Below are 19,422 nucleotides of genomic sequence, written 5' to 3'. Positions count from 1 at the left end.
GAAAACACTTCTGCTGTTGCTTGTTGAAGTTGAAGATTGATTGATTGTTTCATTCTTCACTCTGTTAATAATATGACAGATCCATCCCAGCTAATTGCACATGCTTTACCAAACATGAATGAGGAGTGGGGCTGTTCCCAGTTTAACAATATGAAACAGAGGGGTTTTATTTTCAGACGCAAACAAGCAAGGGGGATGTTGCTAACATAAGCAGAAATTGAACAATGAATCGTCGTTTGTTGCTCTCATTATCTGTCCTCTCTCTTTCTCTCGCCCGCTGTCAGTAAATATCAGTGAAAGATGTCGGGCATCTGTGTCCAGGAGGAGGCGTCGTAAATAAAAGGCGCTGAGCGATATTGCGATCTATACAGGAGAAATGCGAGGGAGGAGAGCAGCTATAGGAGGCGAGTTTGATTAATGAGGTAGTGCAGGGAGCTATGGGGGGTATATATGGATCCATGGCCATGCCAGTCATTCTGACATTCTTTTATTTTAGACAATTTCACACACTTAAGTGTCCACGCTGATCGCGGTGTTATTAGGACTTACTAGTGTTGCCTCTTTTGACACTTTGGTGTAGCAGTTAGTCGTGCACAGCAAGGAGGTTCAGGAACCTCAGTGTGTTTCCTTTTGTATGTTTTTTGCCCACAACAACAGATACTGTTTGTACCGAGCTGTATGTTAGAACCACATTATTTCTCCAGCAGTATCAGCCCCTATTGTTCTGCATATATTCTTTTCGACTTCTCCATGAAGTTGAGCACCTCAAGTCACATTTATTTGCATAACCCATTATCACTTACAATATCTCAGAGGCCCCAAACAGCACAGGTTCCCAGAATGAGAGCATATCAATGATATTTAAAGAGCGCGGCATCCAGGGGCGGTTTGGCTCGAGGAATCTGAGCAGAAAAGTGATTGGCTAAATATCATGCGGTCAGAGCGGTGAATGTGGAAACTTTGACAGTGTGAAAAAGCGGAAGTGGCAGAGAAAACAAGAATGGGAACAAATAGCAGAAATTCACCCATTGAGGAATGAAGAGAGATAAGATCAGCCTTATTGAACACAAATGCACTTAATTTCTTGGGCTTGTACTATAGATCTTGGAACTATTTAAGTTGACATGCAGCGGCAGTAATTGGAAAGTAGAATGAACTGTGTTAGTATAATTAGTATTATTACTATTATTATGTTAACTTTTCAATGAAATAATCTTCAAATAGCTTTTTCTATCATAAGCCCTAAGATTTTTCATATAGGGTGATTTTAAACCAGAGAAAATGCAGAAAATCTTCACGTTTGAAAAGCTGAAATCAGTAAATGTTTGCCGTTGTGTCTTAATAAGTGACTTCAAGGATTAATCAACTATCACAATTGCTGTTGGTCGATTAATCAGTTAATCAACTCAAATTTCCCCCCTGTAGCATTCCAGTGCCAATAGCACATCCCTAAGGTCCCAGCTCGATTTCCGACCTTCCATATTCTTAACTCAGTGTAGTATTCGTCAGTGTGTTCACGGAGCTCTACTCAAGTATGCAACTGTTGTCAGTGTGATCATTTTCTTTTGAGTCTTCCACATCAGATTTAGCTTTGCTGCCTCTCCTTTAGCACATTTCACACACAGTGAAAACAGCGGCACATTTCTTTGTATCCGCCACAACTTTTTTAGTAAGCCAGTTTAAATCTTTCTCTGTTCACCTTGAAATTATAAATGGTAAAAGTATTGCAGTACTGGGGCCTATCATACTGGAAGGCATTATGATAGGAATCTCATGGAGCGACTTCTGAAAGTGTGATGGAAGGATGGGCTCAAGAGCAGAAAATACTGAAAAGAAAGACAGAAGAAGAACTGCAAGGTTGTTTCAGTGTTTATACCATCTATGAATCACTGCAGTTTTAATCTTTTACTGCACAGATACTGTCTGTCACATTGTCTCATTTGTATGTGCAGTGCAGTGATATGTGTGTGTAAGTGCAGGTGGTCCGAGCATTTATTCAAATTAAAGAGAGAAGCAGAGAGTGAGAAATGGATTGGGGAATGGGGGGATTAGCGGAGATGGCTTGGGCAGGGCATTGTGGATGTTTTCCTCTGGCTAATCCCTGTGATTGATGACTTGGCTCCATTAAGTCTCTGTGTTGGCGGCCTTGTCAATTACTCATTAATCCTTCTAAGTGTTTACTTCATTTGGGTCCTAAACTGCTTCTCTATGTCCAACAAATATGCATGTGCATGCTTGCACATGTGGCAAAACAGTATGTACAAACACACAACGCACATGGGACACATGCAGAAAGTAGTCGAAGAGTTCGTCCCCAGCGGATTTGAAATGAAACATCATAACTATTGGTCATTGACTCGCTCCAATTGTTATAGAGTTTTGGGAAACACAGACGCCGGCAAGAACAGCATTGATCTGGACAATGACCATAAGCCTCTGGGAGCTTTTCAAAAACACTTCAGTTTAACAGAGATAATCAAAAATGGTCTTTGAGTCTAAACTGAAAGTGAACTGAGAGAGTAGTGCTTTCCTTGTAGCTGTTAGAGCAAATTGCACAGTACAGCAGGTCTGCCTGCTGCTCAGGCTATGGCCTCACTTGTCTGCTGTATGTTTATGTTGCTGTGAGGCTGTGGCTCACTTTCAGCTTAGCTTGTGTGCTAGAGAAGTAGTAGCAACGTTAGCAGGTGGCCCCTGCCTGCTAGTTTTAGGTTGCAAAGGTAAAATCACAAACTACATCGTTCAGTTTTTATTGACTGTCACGATACAGTATGATAAAATTTGTTGTTGACAAATACACTGAATTTCACTTCAGTGCAAAGGTGTTTACAACCTTTCTGGTTGTTTTTTAACATAACCCCGCATTTTGAAGGGACAAAAATTGACTGGAATTGAATAAATTCATCATATTTAATATTTTGTCACCTAATCCTTTACGGTTTGACCTCTCTGAACCAAAAGCAGCAGACACTTGACATTTTCCTTGCTGACGTTCTGCCATTCCTGTGCTGCGGCCACCGTTATATCCTGCTTATTTCGGGGGGCTGTTTTTCAAAGTAATTTGTGCTTTTTTTGTGGGAGCGGGCATAAACAATCTTTCACTCCCAAACTGCTCACCCAAATTGTGTGCAAACGCCACTGGCAGAAATGTCAGCACTTTGAATTGTGAATGAAATCGTATTGTTTATTTTAATCTTCGAGTGCTTAATGAGTAAAAAAACCAAAAACCTCAGTTTCATTCCTGGAGCTCAAACAGTAAAAACATATTGTTGTAGGGATGCATTCTGACTGCACGGTGTGCTGTGAAACTGGCACATTGTGTCTCTACCTGTCAGAGACACGAACTGAACTGATGTGAAAACGAGCACATGTGATTCCTGCGTTTATTCTCTGCTCTCGCTCAGTGTCAAGGAAAGTGGCACGCCCGCCGCCTGCGACACGCTTCGCCTTACCCCCAGAGGTGCGAACACACGCAGCTGATAGATGGGTCGGACTTTGAAAATTGTGCCAACGCTGCACAGCATCAACGGCTATGATCCATTCACACCGCTGACAGATCCGCTCGCCTCCCAGCTGCGCTCACATTTCCAACGAGCCATCAACAAACACATTCCAGTTTTGTTTCCGCTCGTTTGTTCTCTAGATCACACCAGGCCTGTCGTCACTGCTGGCTGCTGTAATTGGACAAACACACGGTGAACCCGCAATGCAGCTGTGTCAACAAAGAGTAATCAGCCCTTTTAATCATTTTTGATGCTTATATAAATTTTAAAAAATGCATGTCTTTTTGTTTTGCACTTTGTATTACCATTATTTATATATATATCACCAAAGTGATATCACCTATATCGGTTTCTTAGATATTTTGAGTTTGTTGTTATAATTGTAATGTATTTTTTATTATTGTTTATTTTATTTGTATTATTAATTTGAATTCTTTCCTTTTTTTAATTTATGCTACCGTGTAAGGTCACGTAAGGAAGGAAGGGTGGGATGGAGATTGTCAAGGGCATGGTTGATTGCAGTGTCTATGATCCAAACATTGTTATCGGTTGTCTTTACACTTCCCAAAATAATAAAAAGATGATAAAAAAGAATGATATTCTGATTTTGATTTTACTGCTCTACGTCATTATTAGAGTCAGAAAATCTTTGGTGCAAAAAGGTTGCACCAGACAACAGGAAGCAAAAGGCAAGCACCTCAACGGACTGTGATAACCTGTAAATGAAGTAAATAACATCTGTAAACAGGGGAGCACATAACCTTTTTACTCAGGTATTCAGGTGAGCACCAGGAGATGGGGTTTGGCACTCACCTCATACAGAATGTGGATGCAGTCGTCCCCTGTGTCTACCTCACTGTCCTCAGTTTCAGCGGGCTGCAACTTTGCTCCCAACTCGCCCATGACAGCTTGTGCCATGCTTGCCACGTAATACACCTCTGACTTTCACTCCAAGCAGCTTCCGTAAGGCAAAATGTGTGTGTTTAACCCTATGCTAGGAGAACATTACACAGAGCTTGCCTTTGTTCTGCATACAACTTGTTTAGCAAGTGGGCGACTGATTTTTCAGCTTGACTAGCTTGTTTGTTAGCGTTTGTGTGCTTCTTAGCTTTTCGTGTTTATCAAACAACGGATGATTGAAATTTTTTGAGCCTGTATAAAATGCTCCTGTTTCGTTTGCTGCATGCAGATGCGAGTAACATGTCTCGCACCACATTTCAGTAATACAGTGCACACATCTTTAAGCCGCTTTCCAGAGAAAAGTCTTTTCTTCTGCTTGTTCTCAGAACGCCATTGGATCAAATGCGTTGACAAAAAACATGTGCAGATGACAAATGTGTATTAATGACCAATGAGAGTTGCTGCCATCTTCTTCTTCTGTTGAGTTTTATGGTGGTTGGTCTCCATAACTGTTGCGTTACCGCCTTTGCTGGATTGTAACAGCTTCACAGTGCAAATTATTTGCATTATGATCACTTTCACAACGTTGTCAATTCTATAACCCAGGCCCATGTCAGTTGCTGTCTGTTTTAAAATAACTGACATTGCACATTTCAGATTTTTATCATGTATGTGTACCTGTGAACCAGTTAGGTGCACCGCTGTTTATCAACCTTAATGTCATGCTAATGGAGTAGCAATTTTCAATCCTGCCAACAACACATGAACCATTTTATATGACTAGAGAGAAGCTGTGTTTTTACTTTTTCACTTCACCACAGTCTTCTGTTCTTGCCAGCTGTCTCTAATCACAGCTCATTCACACATACAGTCGGGATTTAAGGTTTAAATTTAGAGCTTGCATCGAGATCGTAATTTAATTGCATTTGGGCAGTGATTGTTTTGCACATTGCCTCCATACCAGGGCTTGATGAAGTAGTTCAGTAATAGTATTTCCAGAGCAATGTCTCCGCTCATTGTTTTTCTCATTGCAGTCCCAGTAGCTTGTTAAAATTATGTCGTAGAAAATTGGGATGCAGTTGACCGTGACTATCAGCTTTTCCTCCATCAGTTCTTTTACGTTGTTCAGGATTAGAAAACAACTATTTCGCAATGAAATCGAAACAAGCTGGATTATCCTTATTAGTCATTGTTGTTTCAGTTACTGTTTGTGATGGTTGTTTGTCTTTGTTTGTTTTATTGTTTGTCTCTATGCCTCTTAGAGTGTTGGATTTTGTGTTTTATTTCTTAAAAGTCAGACCAGGGACTCGATCTGCGAATTAGCTATGGTTCAAAGTCCTACATCACATCGGTTGCATTTCATTTAGAAGTAGTAATCCCTACATGTGTTTTCACTGTCAAATAAATAACTAAGAAGTTGTCGCTTTCATGCGTCAGAGGATGTTTACTCCACATCAAGTGGAACCTTTTGCATGATGCGCTGCTGGGGGCCTTTTGAGTTTTGGGGTAGTGCTGGGCGGCACCAGCATGTCTTCAAGGTTGAAATCACAATGTTTGGTATCCTGTTGCGTCTCCAGTGTTTGAGTCTGTATGTGTGAACGGGGTATTAGAGAGCATGCATCCTCTGGCACTTCTGCAAATGGCTTCAGCAGTCAGCCATGATAGCTGTTGCTCGGGGTGTGTGTGTGTGTGTGTGTTTGTGTGTGAGTGGGTGTGAATGTTGTGTGACTGTGTGTTTGGGTCTAGCCATCCTCTGGAGCATTCAGTGGATACAGGAATAAATTAGTTCAGAAAGTGTTTTCCCGTTTAATTGATCATTTTAGTGAAGCTAATTAGGTTTAAGGTTGCAATAAATGTTAGCATTAAGTTTCTGTAATTCCTGTACATACTCAAATGTTCCACTGAACAGGATGATCCGTGTGATGATCTTACAAAATGTCATCCGGCTTGTCGGCTTGTTTGTGAAGTAAGTGATTGGATTTAGGGCGATCCAGACTTTCTTCCACTTAATAAAGTCTGATTATAAATCTAGAATATGTTCTAGTTGTGTAGTATGAGAAGGACTATCTCTACATTCTTTTAGAACATATGTGATGTACTCAGACCGTACAGAATTTAAACATAGAATTTAGATAATAAGTTGTGCTTGTCATTGTTTCGTCATATTTTTCGTACAAATATCACCTGTGTGTGTGTGTGTGTGTGTGTGTGTGTGTGTGTGTGTGTGTGTGTGTGTGTGTGTGTGTAAAACAGATCCCCTGCGCTTGACAGATCTTTTCTGACTGCAACAAATAAACAGGGTGAAAGGCAATTTGCCTGGCTGCTTTTTGGTTCCTTGTGCTTTGTGTGTCTGCACCACGTTCACACATCTGATCCCAATGCTTGCAGGTTGGTGTGGTTGTGTGACTGTGTACTGACATTGCACGCTTTGATAAACCTGCATTCACCTGTGCATTAACTGTGTTCATGACAACTTATCAGGCGTATGCAATTAGCAGGAACAATTAGCGTTGTGTGTATTCAACTCTGCCAGCAGAGGAAATGTTTGATGATGATGTTTGGTTCTGATGCAGCAAGACAAGTTTCTCCTATGAGAGACAATAAAGTAACCTTTACTTTAACCTTAACGGACGACCTGTGGGCTGTTTTGTTTTACTCCCATAAATCCACCTGTCCAAAACCTTATCTGATCTGTGTATTGAACAGCCGTTAAAGCAGTGGGACTTTTATCACATTTGAGACCCAATGTTGCCAGTTTAGCTATTGTTTCTCAAGATCTGGAGACTTTAAATAGTTTTTAATTCAAAGAAAGCCCATCATCTTGTGTCTCGAGAATTTTGGGGCTGCTCTATTCGCCTTCTTTCGAGCAAACTCTCAAATACCGCTCAGTGAACCTGTAGACAGTTAGCTTGTTGTGAAAAAGCCTGAGAGGCATGCATCTGTATGCTAGTTTCCAATCATCTTCATTGTTTGCAAGGGAACTCCCGGCTGTTTATTGTTTAGTTTGCTCTTATTTACAAGATTTACAGGAGTTGGGTTTTAATAATTTGTGGAATTTGCCATTTTGTCTGATTTAATCTTGTTTTCTTTCATTAAAGATGAAAAATACAATAAATAAGATATCTAAATCTGTGTGTGAGTCAAAGTTGTAAAAATTTTGTTTGCATGGCTTTTAAGTACAGCATCTGGTCTTTATGCACCACCTGGTCCTTTACACTGGCAGACAGGATAAGCCACCTACTAAAAACTGATTTAATGACATTGAAAACCGAAGGTCAACTTTGACTCTTTTCAAGTAAGGTAACATACTTTCTGTCCATCGCTTACATAACAGCAACACACTTTTTTTCACCATGATCTTTTCCTAAACCTAAAAAAGTAGTTTTGTCACCCAAAGCTAAGCAAACTGTGGCTGTTTCATGTGAGGACAAAGGTCCTGTATGATGAAGGTCCACCTCCACTCTCCAGTGGTAATGTCTCGTTTTTAGAATCACTGGCAATCGACCTCCTCAGTTGTTTAGGTATGAGGACATGTTGGTCACAACACATGCACGTATTAGCACATGACTTCATGTGATGATCCCCATCAACTTTTGGAGATTTAGATACTCCAATTGAAAAGAGTTTGCAGTACCAGTGGGGCCACTTAACACAGAAGCTTCACATAACCAGGGTTTATGATTGAATCCCTTACAAGTCATTTCTTCCTTCCAGTTACCTTTGAACCTCTTACAGAAAATGACCATGCATTTCTAAGTGATGAAATTGCATGGCCACCACAGCTGGGCTCTCTGCCGTCAGCTTTTGTGTATAAAATGGATTGCCTGGACTCTCATGAGAGCATATTGTTTTTTTCTGCAGCATCATCTGAAAGCAGTTTACCTGCCGTTGCCATTTTCCATTATGCTCCACTATATATTCCATTATTTTCCCGGGGCTGTTTGTTCTGGTTGCAAGCAGTGCCGAGCTGCATCAGCCCAGTGTCACAATCAGCACTTCCTCCAGGGATGACGCATTATGACCACTGTACCACATCTGCTTAGTCGATTACCACTGTTTCTTATTCACAGGATCGAGCAGGCTGTTAAACCCGCTGCCCTCCCTCCATCACCTGCATGCCCCTCGATCTTTCTTTTTCCTTGTGTGTCATGGTGCCCTAAATTCCCACACTCCCACTTCTCATTGCATCTAAAAACTGCTCATTTTGCCTTCTTTCTCCATTACCTCTAAATGCAGTTACATTTCTCAGGCCAGCATACACTGTGATAAAGCCTGTTTGGAACTATAAATCAAAGTGATCCTGTGTCGCAGGTTGGCAAAGTGTTTAAGAGAGAAGCCAACGTGTTTGGATCAAGCAACCACCAAATAAAAAAAAATAATTTGGGTTAAATACCATCTTGAGATTATGGCTGCTGCAGTGCATTTAAAGCCTTTTGAATTCAATCCCATAGAATTTTTTGTCCTCCTCTAAAACAACCAGTCTCAACATAATTATTATCCGTGTCCCAGTTCCATAATATTTGTCTACAGTATGTTCTGCATATACTTCACATAGTTTTTGCAGTTGTTATACAAAAAAATCAATATACTTCACTGTTCTGTGCAGGGAACAGGAAATCAAGTATTGATGAACATCAGTTAAACTGTGAACTTGCAACACCACTACAAACTGAACAATTGAATTATGTAATACTTTGTGTGTTCTGACACCTTCCTTCAACTTTCCACATTTTTTCTCAGGAAATTTCTCCCCAGTTTCCTTTTTTGCAATATGTTCAGCCTGTAAAAGGTGCAATCTGGTGATTGCCTTTGGATTCGCACGACCCCCTGGTGATGTTTGATGCTCGGTGGGATATGACATTTGAGACAGCCTTTATCATCAAAACTGTCAAAATTTTGACACAATAATAAAATCAAGAAGGCAGGCAATTTTCTTTTTTGACTTCCTGCTGTTTTGGGCTTTGTGTGCCTTTGTGTATGCAGGTATTTCTCTGTCTGTAGTTGGATCTACTCTCTCTCTGTGAGTAAAGGCTACTCGCAGTGTGCCTGCTCATGTGTTGCCGAACTTATTTGTTATGCACATTTATCTACACCTCTGCATTGATGTGGCCCATAAAGAGGAGGTGGAACAGGGAGGGAGCAGTGAAAGCCATTTTGGTCCAGTCACTGATCTTCAGTGCTGACAAGGTTTTGTTGCCTCAGAATTGAAGTTATTATCTCTCAGCACAAATCAGGGTTGTGAAATTGATTCAGCTTGATTGTTGTGCTCAAGGAGACGGGCCTCTTCTGCACTCCACAGCTCTCTGACAAGTAGTAATTTGAGTTATTGCTTGCAGCATATGTTAATAGGAATTTCAACAAAGTAGTAGTTGTTCCTTACAAGTATGTAGGAAGAAGACAGATGAGGGAAGATTGATGTGGGGGTTGGTGTTATTTGTTGAGAATGGAGAGACGCTGTGCTCTATATAGCAGCATGTTTTTGGATTCCTAAGTGACACACATAGGATCTTTAGAAAACAAACTACAAAACTTTAAACCTCTGTAACACCAGTGCTATGTGCAGCAGCAGTTAACATACAGCCCTGTCTCAGTGTCATAGTGATTCAACCTCCATACTGAGCCGGTGTGTGGTTCACGAATCTGTTAACGACACCCCTTGTCCTCTGGCCTTGGAGGTGATCAAGGAACCAAAGAAGTTTCTGTGACAGATTTGTGGCCTGCAATCAATCGAAGATCTTCCAAAAGAGTTGGAGGGAGTTGCTGGGTTAAAAGATGCCTGGAATCCTCATGCTGTTGCAACTATGATATAATACGCCTGTCGTCTTTTACACACAGTCAACCTTTTCATGGAGAAACCTTAGTGTTCCGTTCAAAATTCAGATCATGAAAAGTTAAAGCATTCCCCTCACATGAAGTGAGCTCACTGTCCACTGTACACTTGGCAGTGTTTGTCATGGTTTTTAGTCTGAAATGATAGAAGAGGTCCTGTCTGTGTTCTTGGTCCACAGGGATTGTTTGATCATTAAGAGCTTCAACCCTGTTCTGTCTGATTTCTCCAGACCACCGAACACATGGGAAGACATTGATCTGCAGAGGGATTGCACGTACAGCAAGCTATCAGAAGGCAATGAGGCACAGCCAGCAGCAATTTTCGGTAGAAATGTGTTCGAAATGTGTTTGTTGTGGGTGTGTGGGTGTGGGAGTGGGTCTGTGATCATTTGGACTTTTTAGGGTGGGGGAAAAGCCTGGCAGAAATTGGTTGCTCCTCTGTAATCTCTGATTTACTCCGACATTTAGTGGTGTGTCTCTTAATATTCACTGCTGCAGCCTCACACTGTATTTGTACCCATATGTGAATTTGTGTGGATGTATGCTTTGATCTAACAAAGTCAAATTAAATTGATTGAAGTGTGGATTTGTGGCTAGTCTTTGCTCTTTGAACTTGCGCTCATGTCTGTTCTGAGAAATACAAATGTTTGCCTTGTCCGTATAATGTTGCCTGAATTCACTCTCCTCTCCTCTCCTCTCCTCTCCTCTCCTCTCCTCTCCTCTCCTCTCCTCTCCTCTCCTCTCCTCTCCTCTCCTCTCCTCTCAGGTGCTGAAGGGCAGTAAAAAGCTTTGTCTCTCAGTGCGTTCAGTCGGCCGGATTCCAGGTGGCTATGTCACCAACCATGTTTATACCTGGGTGGATCCTCAGGGTCGGAGTGTGTCCCCTCCTCCTGACCTGCCCGAGCATCGGAGCGCCACCCTGAGGAGAACTGACAGCCAGCGACGCAGCAACATGCAGCTACTGCAGGAGGGAGACGAGAAGAAGGTGAGGCTGCTCTAAATGGGCAAGAAAACACTGGAGTGCTGGAATAATGGAGAGGTGTTTCCACTGTCTGCTTTGTTTTACACAAATCTCAGTTGTACCTTCAAATGAATAATTCCATTAGGGAGAAAAGTAAAATATTAAAAATGTGAAAAATATGTCCTCAGAATTCTCTATGATGATTTATAATATTAAATCATTAATCGGTGGCCATGACATTAATTCATACAAAGCATTTGTTGTCACCTACATCACTTATGCACTTTTAACAGAGTCTGTTTGCAAAAAAAAGTGCTACCATAATATGACTTGCATGGATCATCACACAAATTTCTTTAAAACTCTAAAAAATCTAGAATCAAATATTCATGAAGAGTGTAAAAAGGCAAGCTAAATTAAGCTGAGCTAAAGTAAGCAACAAAATGTTTGATCCATAAAACATAAATACTCTTACAAATATGCTAAAAAAAAAAAACATAGCCAAATTCCTCCAAAGCCACCAACAAAAATGTTGCTTCTGTACCAGGCATCATACTGCGCACCGACCTTAAGACTGAACCAAGGACTCCTGTATTTACATTCAGTCTAGTCAAACACAGTTTTTGTTTCACTCTGCTCATGAAAGGGGGGCAAAGGCATTGCACAGCTTTTGCCTTCCTTTCCATGGCCATAAATAAATTATCTTGAACATGAACATGAACATGAACAAACAAACAACTGATTGGACAAACACAGCAAGCACTGGGCATTCAGATGTTTTTTTAATCTCAGAAAATGTCGTCTGGGTCCAATGTTTTAGTGATCAAAACTTAGTGACTCTGATGGCAGTCTGGAATAAATCATAACAGTAAGGATTGGCAAAAGTGGATGACTGCTGTGAAAAAATTAAAAAAATGTAAATAACCATAATTGGACCCTCAGTCCTGCAAAACTCCACCTTGTCACCACCTCATGACCTGCAGGGATGGAGCTGTCAGAGCTGTTTAAAAGATTTATTACACTAGAACTTTCAATTTTTCAGCAGCTAAGAGCCACACATTAATCTTAACTGATTCAGCTCCATTAATACAGCCTGTAGTTAGTCCTATGTCGATAATGTGTACAAAATATTCATCCAGAAGATAGTTTGGCTGTTTTAGCTTCCTTGCTGCTTGAAAAATAAATTCATATCCTTTTCTGATATTTACATGCTTTCAGCAATGTGTCTTTCAAAACAGGTCTTGTCTGATGTGTATTAGCATTTCATGGATAGAGGGTCAGGAACTACATGAAATTTTCAGGTGGTCACTATTGACTCTGAAAATCTGTCATCTCAACATTTTCAATCCTCTTTGTATTGGATTCACCTCCGGCTCTGTGGTCTAGGGGCGATTAAAAAGACGTGCTCTGCATTAAACAAACTAGAACGCAGTGTCTTTGATACGTAGCACCAGAAGGTCAAAACTGCTGCTGCTGTTACTTTGACTATCCTGTAGGTTGGCATGTGTGAACCGGTATCACAACAACCTAACTGCCCCCCCCCCCCCCCCCCCCCCAGAGAATCCCCAGTCCGTTAAACATGAGCTGGTTTGTGAATTTTCACATTTGTGAGTGGATTACAACCCCGATTCCAAAAAAGTTTGGATGCTGTGTAAAAACATACATAAAACAGAATGTGCTCATTTGCTAATCCTGTTTGACATACAGTATATTCAGTGAGAACAGTAAAAGACTCTGAAAGTTGATGAATGCTCCAAAAACACCTACTTTGTAGTACGTTTTATGACGAATCAAACTGAAAATTAGTAAGAAATGTATTCAAAGCCCCTGTCATGTCAATTAGTAACAGTCTGACAATAAATAAACGCCTTTGGTGTTTTGATTACTAGAAACCCTGTCCAAGGCCGCTGCAGTCTCTGTGCTTCTAGTGCTGGTCTTGAATATTATGACATTAGCAAGGGCTTCTGACTCAATTAAGTTGTTCTTTCATGCAGTGCTAATTTCACTCATAATATGTGCATTATCATTCATGAGTCCCTACTGTCATTAAATGCACTTGTCTATGCCAAACAAGGGCTCTATGAGCACCGCCTCATATTCCATTGCTCGCAAAACGGAGACACCAGACCACCGAGACTCCTTTTAGAGAGAAGAGGATTGAAGTGATTCCATGATAAGAGAAGATGCTGGAGAAATGCTGTGTGCTACTAATAAAAGAAGGATGAGTCCGGTAATTAAACCTGTTCTCCATGTCCTGTATAAATGTCACGGAGAACATGAATGCCTCCATATTCCCACTGGGCGAAGGTGGCTGGCTTGCCTTCAATGGGCAGACAGTTGTTATTAAAAAAGAAGAGGTGCGGTACAATACGCACTGAATGAAAGTAAGATTTCTGTGCCAGATGCCAAACTTACACCAGCAGGGGAAATAAGAGAGATGAAAGTGACATTGTTTAATAGAGATATTTGCATATGTGTCATCTCGCAGTCGCCAGGGTGCAACTGATTCCCCTTTTCAATCTTGGCAGACAGCTACATTAGGATTAAACCAAGTAATCATGGGCCTTATTGTAATGAAGTAAAATATACAATTTAAAGTTTGGCACAGCTAAGCCACTGCTGAACCTCTCCCAGTGGACTTTAATGTGGTTTCTTTGCTTTCCAAATGTACATATTTTGAAAATGCTGAGTTGAGTTCATCCAATCAGTCATAAGTGAAAGGAAGCAGAAAGTTTTTTAATGGAAAATTATTGTTCAGTCATTCATTGCAACTATAGTATGTGTATCTGTGCCATTGAGAGAGGGACACATCTCAAGTTTACGGTGCTTCAGGTATCAAAATTCTGAACCTGTAATTCATTTTTTAAAAGGTGAGTCAGGCAGTCAAGGAATCTTAAGTAAACATATGGAAATCTTCAGGCTGGCTCTGACTTCTTTGAGATTATTGAATTAAGTGAGTTAAAGCTAAAAGGCCAATGCAAATAGCTGCAGAGTTAAGGAACACACTTGGTGAGATGATGGAAAATAGCAGATTGAACCTGCCCGAATCATCACCAGTGGGACAGAATAATACACTTTAATGTAACCCCTTATCCTGCAGAACAGACCTCAAGTGTAAACCAAGTCTAAACCAAAGATTGTAAACAATACAAACTATGTTTTATATTTTAGGTTCTTCAGAATAACTACTCTGCTGCAGAGTAGCTACTTTGCTTGATGACTGCTGTGCACATTGTTGAAATTCTCTCAGCCAGCTTCCTGAGGTCGTCACCTGGAATGCTTATCGGTTAACAGCTGTGTCTTCCCCCTGAAATTTCTTCCCTTCTTGGTGAGGGACTTCAGTTGCGTTGTATCAAGTGTGGCAGTGTTGGTATACAGTGAATATCCCTATTCGACTTCTGTAGTACTGCATATTATGAGAAGAACAGCTCAACTAAGTAAAGAGAAATGACTGTTCATTACTTTAATTACATGAAGATCAGTACATTTTTAAGAACTGAATGAATCCTCAAGTACAGTTGCAAAAACCATCAAACATTCACTGGCTCTCATGAGGACCGTCCCAGGAAAGGAAGACCAAGAGTTACCTCTGCTGCAGAGGTTAAGTTCATTACAGTTTCCAGCCTCATAATTTAATTAATGGCACCTCAGATTAGAGCCCACATTAATGTTTCAGAGAGTTCAAGTAGCAGGCACATCTCAACATCAACCGTCCGGAGGAGACTGTGTGAATCAGGCCTTCATGGGTGAACTGCCTTAAAGAAACCACTTCTGAGGGAGACCAGCAAGAAGAGGAGAACTGCTTGGGACATGCAGAGAAGGTGAACGGACAGTATCTGCATGTCTGGCTCCCACCTTGAAGCATGGAGGAGGAGTTGTGATCGTGTTGAGGTGCTTCGCCGGTGACTCTGTTGGCGATTTATTCAAAATTCAGAGCACACTTAACCAGCATGGCTGCCACAGCATTCTGCAGCAACATGCCATCTCATCTGGTTTGTGCTTCGTGGGGCAATCACTGTTTTTCAGAAGAACAAAAACACACCTCCAGGCTACGTAAGGGCTATTTGACCAAGAAGGAGAGTGCTGGAGGGCTGCATCAGATGACCTGAATTATCCAAACTAAACCCCCCTGAGATGGTTTGGGGGGATTTGGAATGCAGAGTGAAGGAGACACAGTCAACAAGTGCTCATCATATATGGCAACTCCTTCAAGGCTGTTGGAAAGTCATTCCAGGTGACTACCTCGTGAAGCTGGCTGACAGAATGCCAGTAGCCGTGCAAAGCTGTCAAAGCAAGGTGGCTACTTTAAAGAATCAAAAATCCACATCTGCAATGTGGAAAATAATACAAATAAAGACAAAAACACTGACTGAGATGGTGTTTCCAAACATTTGACTGGTCCTGTAGTTTATATGTATATATATATATATATATATATATATATATATATATATATATATATATATATATATATATATAGTGAAGCTATAGCTACGGCTGGTGCTATAAATGTAAGTGGCTTACAACTAAAGCAAATTGTGATTAATTGGATATCAAAGCAAGGCTAAAAAGATGAATTGTAAGTGTTAAAGCGTTTTAGCAGAGCGGCTTGTATAGTTGTATAGCTGCATGTAGAGCTGAGTCCAGGTCGGACCCACTCTCACATGAGACATATCAGGTCCACAAATTTGTGCAGAGTGCAGAAAACTAGGAGAGGACATTGTCATTAATATGTGTAGGTTCAGATCTAACAGATTTCAACTAGTTGTTTCTTCAAGTGCACTGTCTAAAATATATTGTAGATTTTTTCTTGTGTGTGAAAACGGGTCTTTTACCATCTTTGGAAGCATAGCCTCTGAACGTTTGGATATAAATGGTGCCCTGCTGGATGGATTCCATCACAACTTCTTTCAAACCAGTTATATGAAGCAGTATTTATTCTGCTCCTCCAGCTTTCTTTTGAATATAAGTTGCTTTGTTTGCCGTAACATATTGAGAAATTGAATCTATTTAGGCTTCAGCTAATCAAATTGCAGCGATAACACAAATGTTTATAGAAATGCGATTTAACCTTTCACATGCAAAAACTGAAGCTGACTTTTTTTAATTAATCGGACAATGCACATGCTGTATAAGGCAGCATGAAACTATTTCTAGCATAAAAGAAGGATAATTTTGTTGTCAAGCCGTATCCACGTCATTTATTTTAATAACTAAATACAGCACAAGATGAAATAATTTGCTAGATATACATTTTTACAAATGTAGAAACTGGAATCATTTTGGCACTTTCCTCTACATCCTGCAGATATCCTCAGCTTCCCGCAGCAGGATGTTTAATTGGGCACTATAGCAGGGGTACTTTGTAGTCGTCCAATATTTCCGTTTGAAGGGTTATTTGAATTCAAACAGTGTCAGACATTGTCTGCTCTGCTTATCAGGGGGAGTGACAGGGATGAGCCTTGTAAACAAACTGATTGACCAATTTAAACAGTCAGTCCTCCAATCAGAACATATTCAGCCTCCTCATTAATGGCCCTGAATCACCACATCTAAGTAGCTCCTAAAGCTAATTTTCTGCCAGCAAATCCCGTCTCAGTGCAGGGCTGTCATTTCTTCCATGCATTGTGTTTCACATATCCATTTCAGTTTGAACAGCCCGACAGCCTGGCCGCATCTGGCAGCCTGTCAAGTAACACAATGCAGACCGTAAAATGTCATTTAAAATGTTGATATTTAAGAAACCGCTGGTTCACTCAATTTTCAGATATTTAACCCCTGTTTCTGCCTTCTTCATTTATCTGTCCGTCTTTAATAGGTCAACTTGGTTTTGGATGATGGCCGGTCTCTGGGTCTGATGATCCGGGGGGGAGCAGAATATGCTTTGGGTATATACATCACTGGAGTGGATCAGGGATCAGCAGCAGAGTGCGGAGGACTCAAGGTATCACACTTTCAGTCTATCTTTCACTCGCTGTCTCAAACACACGGTCTCACTTTGAACATATGAAACTTCATATTTTAGATAAGAATTGAGTTATTTGCATGCTTTGCTCTTTGTTGCTGTTGATGCAGGGGGGTGTGCACAATATTCTAATTTCCTAAGAGCTTTTCAGCACACTACCCTTCACACAGTTTCGGTGCTGAATACATGTGTTGGTATATCAAAATATGACTCATTAGTTAACTGATAACTTTTGCCTAACTTACAGACCCATGTAGAATATCAACCAATTTATTCTAAAACTTCATACCACCTTATGCTAATTCCCCATCAACTTGTTTAGAACAAACACACAGTACAGGCATCTGTATCTTGGTTCTGGCACTCTTGTGCTAGCAAGTGATGCATCACATGAGAAGAAACTGTATATCATTATTTTCTCAACAGCTGTGTCACGTTATTTTGCTTTCAAGGTAACATTAGAAACTTTGCACAGTCTGAGATACATACAGTCAAGTCCAGATACACTGTATGAGCTGGACAAATGCTCATATCTGGTGAAGGCTCAAACTTATAGTTGATGACCATAAATCGAAACGTGCGGTTACGTGTACAGACATGGTAAAGTAAAACAATAAGATGGAGAGGTGATTAATACATAATGATGAATTTATCAAGGTAAATGACTTTTTCTTGCACAAACGAACCCAAACACACAAGCAACTACATACTGTAGCAACTTCTTAGCATCCATTCAGCAACTATCTGAAACACACAAGAAACCACTGTTTAACCCCCTATAGAGCCCACTTCCAGCCACCGCAAGATCCTTGGCCACCTATCAGTAACGCTCTAGCAATCAACTAATCCAATCTTAGTAACCACACAGTATCATCCTGGTAACTCGGGAATATGGATTCAACAATTATTTTCCTCACTGATTAATCTGCTGATTATTTCTGAGATGAATCGTTTAAACTCTGGTCCAAAAAAATTTTAAAAATAATGAAATATGTCCAAGGTGACATCTTCAAATGTCTTTTCCAAACCGGAAGTCCAAAACGTGAAGGAAGATGAAAATCAGCAATTATTCACATTTGGAACCAGCACAGAAGCTGTAGCCAGTAAAATTTAAAATGAATTTATTCCAGAAAGGACTTCAAAGATAAAACAATAAATACATAGTAATAAATAAATTGTCAGTTAGTTTTCCATCAATCAACTGAATCAAATTATTAGCAAGTGTTTGACAATACGTGTAAAGCTGATCTAATTTTGGACCCCTAGCTCAGACACATGGTTTATGATAGTTTAAATGCATATTTATTGATGTTGAGGTGGACTTCTGGAGAGCTGAGCCATAGTGACGGTGGAGTGGAGCAAGCAGAGAGAGCTCAGTAATTGGCTGGAAGGCAGATCTGCAAACGCTGGGCCAAGCAGGTAGACTGAGACCACAGAGAGTCGATGAACCTGAGGCACAGAATTAAATTAGGTCCAGGCAAAAACGAGGAAATGACTTATCAAGGCTTAAACTTGGCTGTAGTGTTAGTGCGTTGGCAAACTGAGTGAACTGGCTAAGACTGGAGTGTGGAGCTGGAGTGTAGAGACTGCAGGAGCCTGATGAGCGTGTGGGTTTCAGATGTGCTAGGTGATTGGCAGCAGGTGGGAAAATAAAGTGCCACACCCAGACAAACAAGCACAGAGAGAACAAACAACACAAGGGAGGGATCGACAGCAGAAAGATTCAGAATGAGAGAGAGGTACAGCCAGACCCTGACAATAAGACAAGGAGAGAGAGGGGGGGGGGTGGGATTTAAAAAATAGAAATAGATAAAAAATAGGAAATCACTCAGTGGCAGTCAATACTGCTATCAGTACGGGCCGCCACAGTGTTTTGGAAACACTGAGGTCTGTCTATGATTAGATCTCTATTCTTGGTCGGATCAGATTTGCTCTTTACATCTTCTGTTCGCTCTGTCTACAGTGTAGGAACATCTGACCAGTGGTGAAATTTCCTTTAAACACTTCTTACAATGGTTGTCACTGTGACACAACACCACAGGAGGAATTATTCCAGTATGCCACTTTCTTCGCTTTCTTTCTAACTGCTTTAGGCTAGTCTCTGTCACACCACTTTTCCTCTTTTTCTTCACCATATAGGCTATCAGAATAATTACTTTAAGGTGTTCAAATAAAAAAAAGTAGCATATGGTATTTGTTAGATACATTTTGCTTTGTCTCCTTTTAAACTGGGCATCAAGCCCTGAAAAGTAAGCAATTGTGTATTG

At 40.6% G+C, this 19,422-nt stretch overlaps 1 protein-coding gene across 4 annotated transcripts in view; it reads left to right on the top strand.

Moving 5' to 3' along the window:
* whrna (whirlin a) overlaps window positions 1–19,422 on the top strand; it is a 141,860-nt gene that overhangs the window by 49,003 nt on the left and 73,435 nt on the right. For all 4 annotated transcript variants that reach the window (XM_041960086.1, XM_041960084.1, XM_041960085.1 and 1 more), the window contains exons 2-3: window positions 10,996–11,214; window positions 17,009–17,134. In XM_041960086.1, the coding sequence (XP_041816020.1) occupies window positions 10,996–11,214; window positions 17,009–17,134 (345 nt within the window). The remainder of the gene's footprint in view (window positions 1–10,995; window positions 11,215–17,008; window positions 17,135–19,422) is intronic.

The sequence above is a fragment of the Chelmon rostratus genome, chromosome 19 (genome assembly GCF_017976325.1).
Source record: "Chelmon rostratus isolate fCheRos1 chromosome 19, fCheRos1.pri, whole genome shotgun sequence".
NCBI lineage: Eukaryota > Metazoa > Chordata > Actinopteri > Chaetodontiformes > Chaetodontidae > Chelmon > Chelmon rostratus.
Note: the sequence above shows the minus strand (reverse complement) of the source record. Positions and strands in the feature narration are given on the sequence as shown.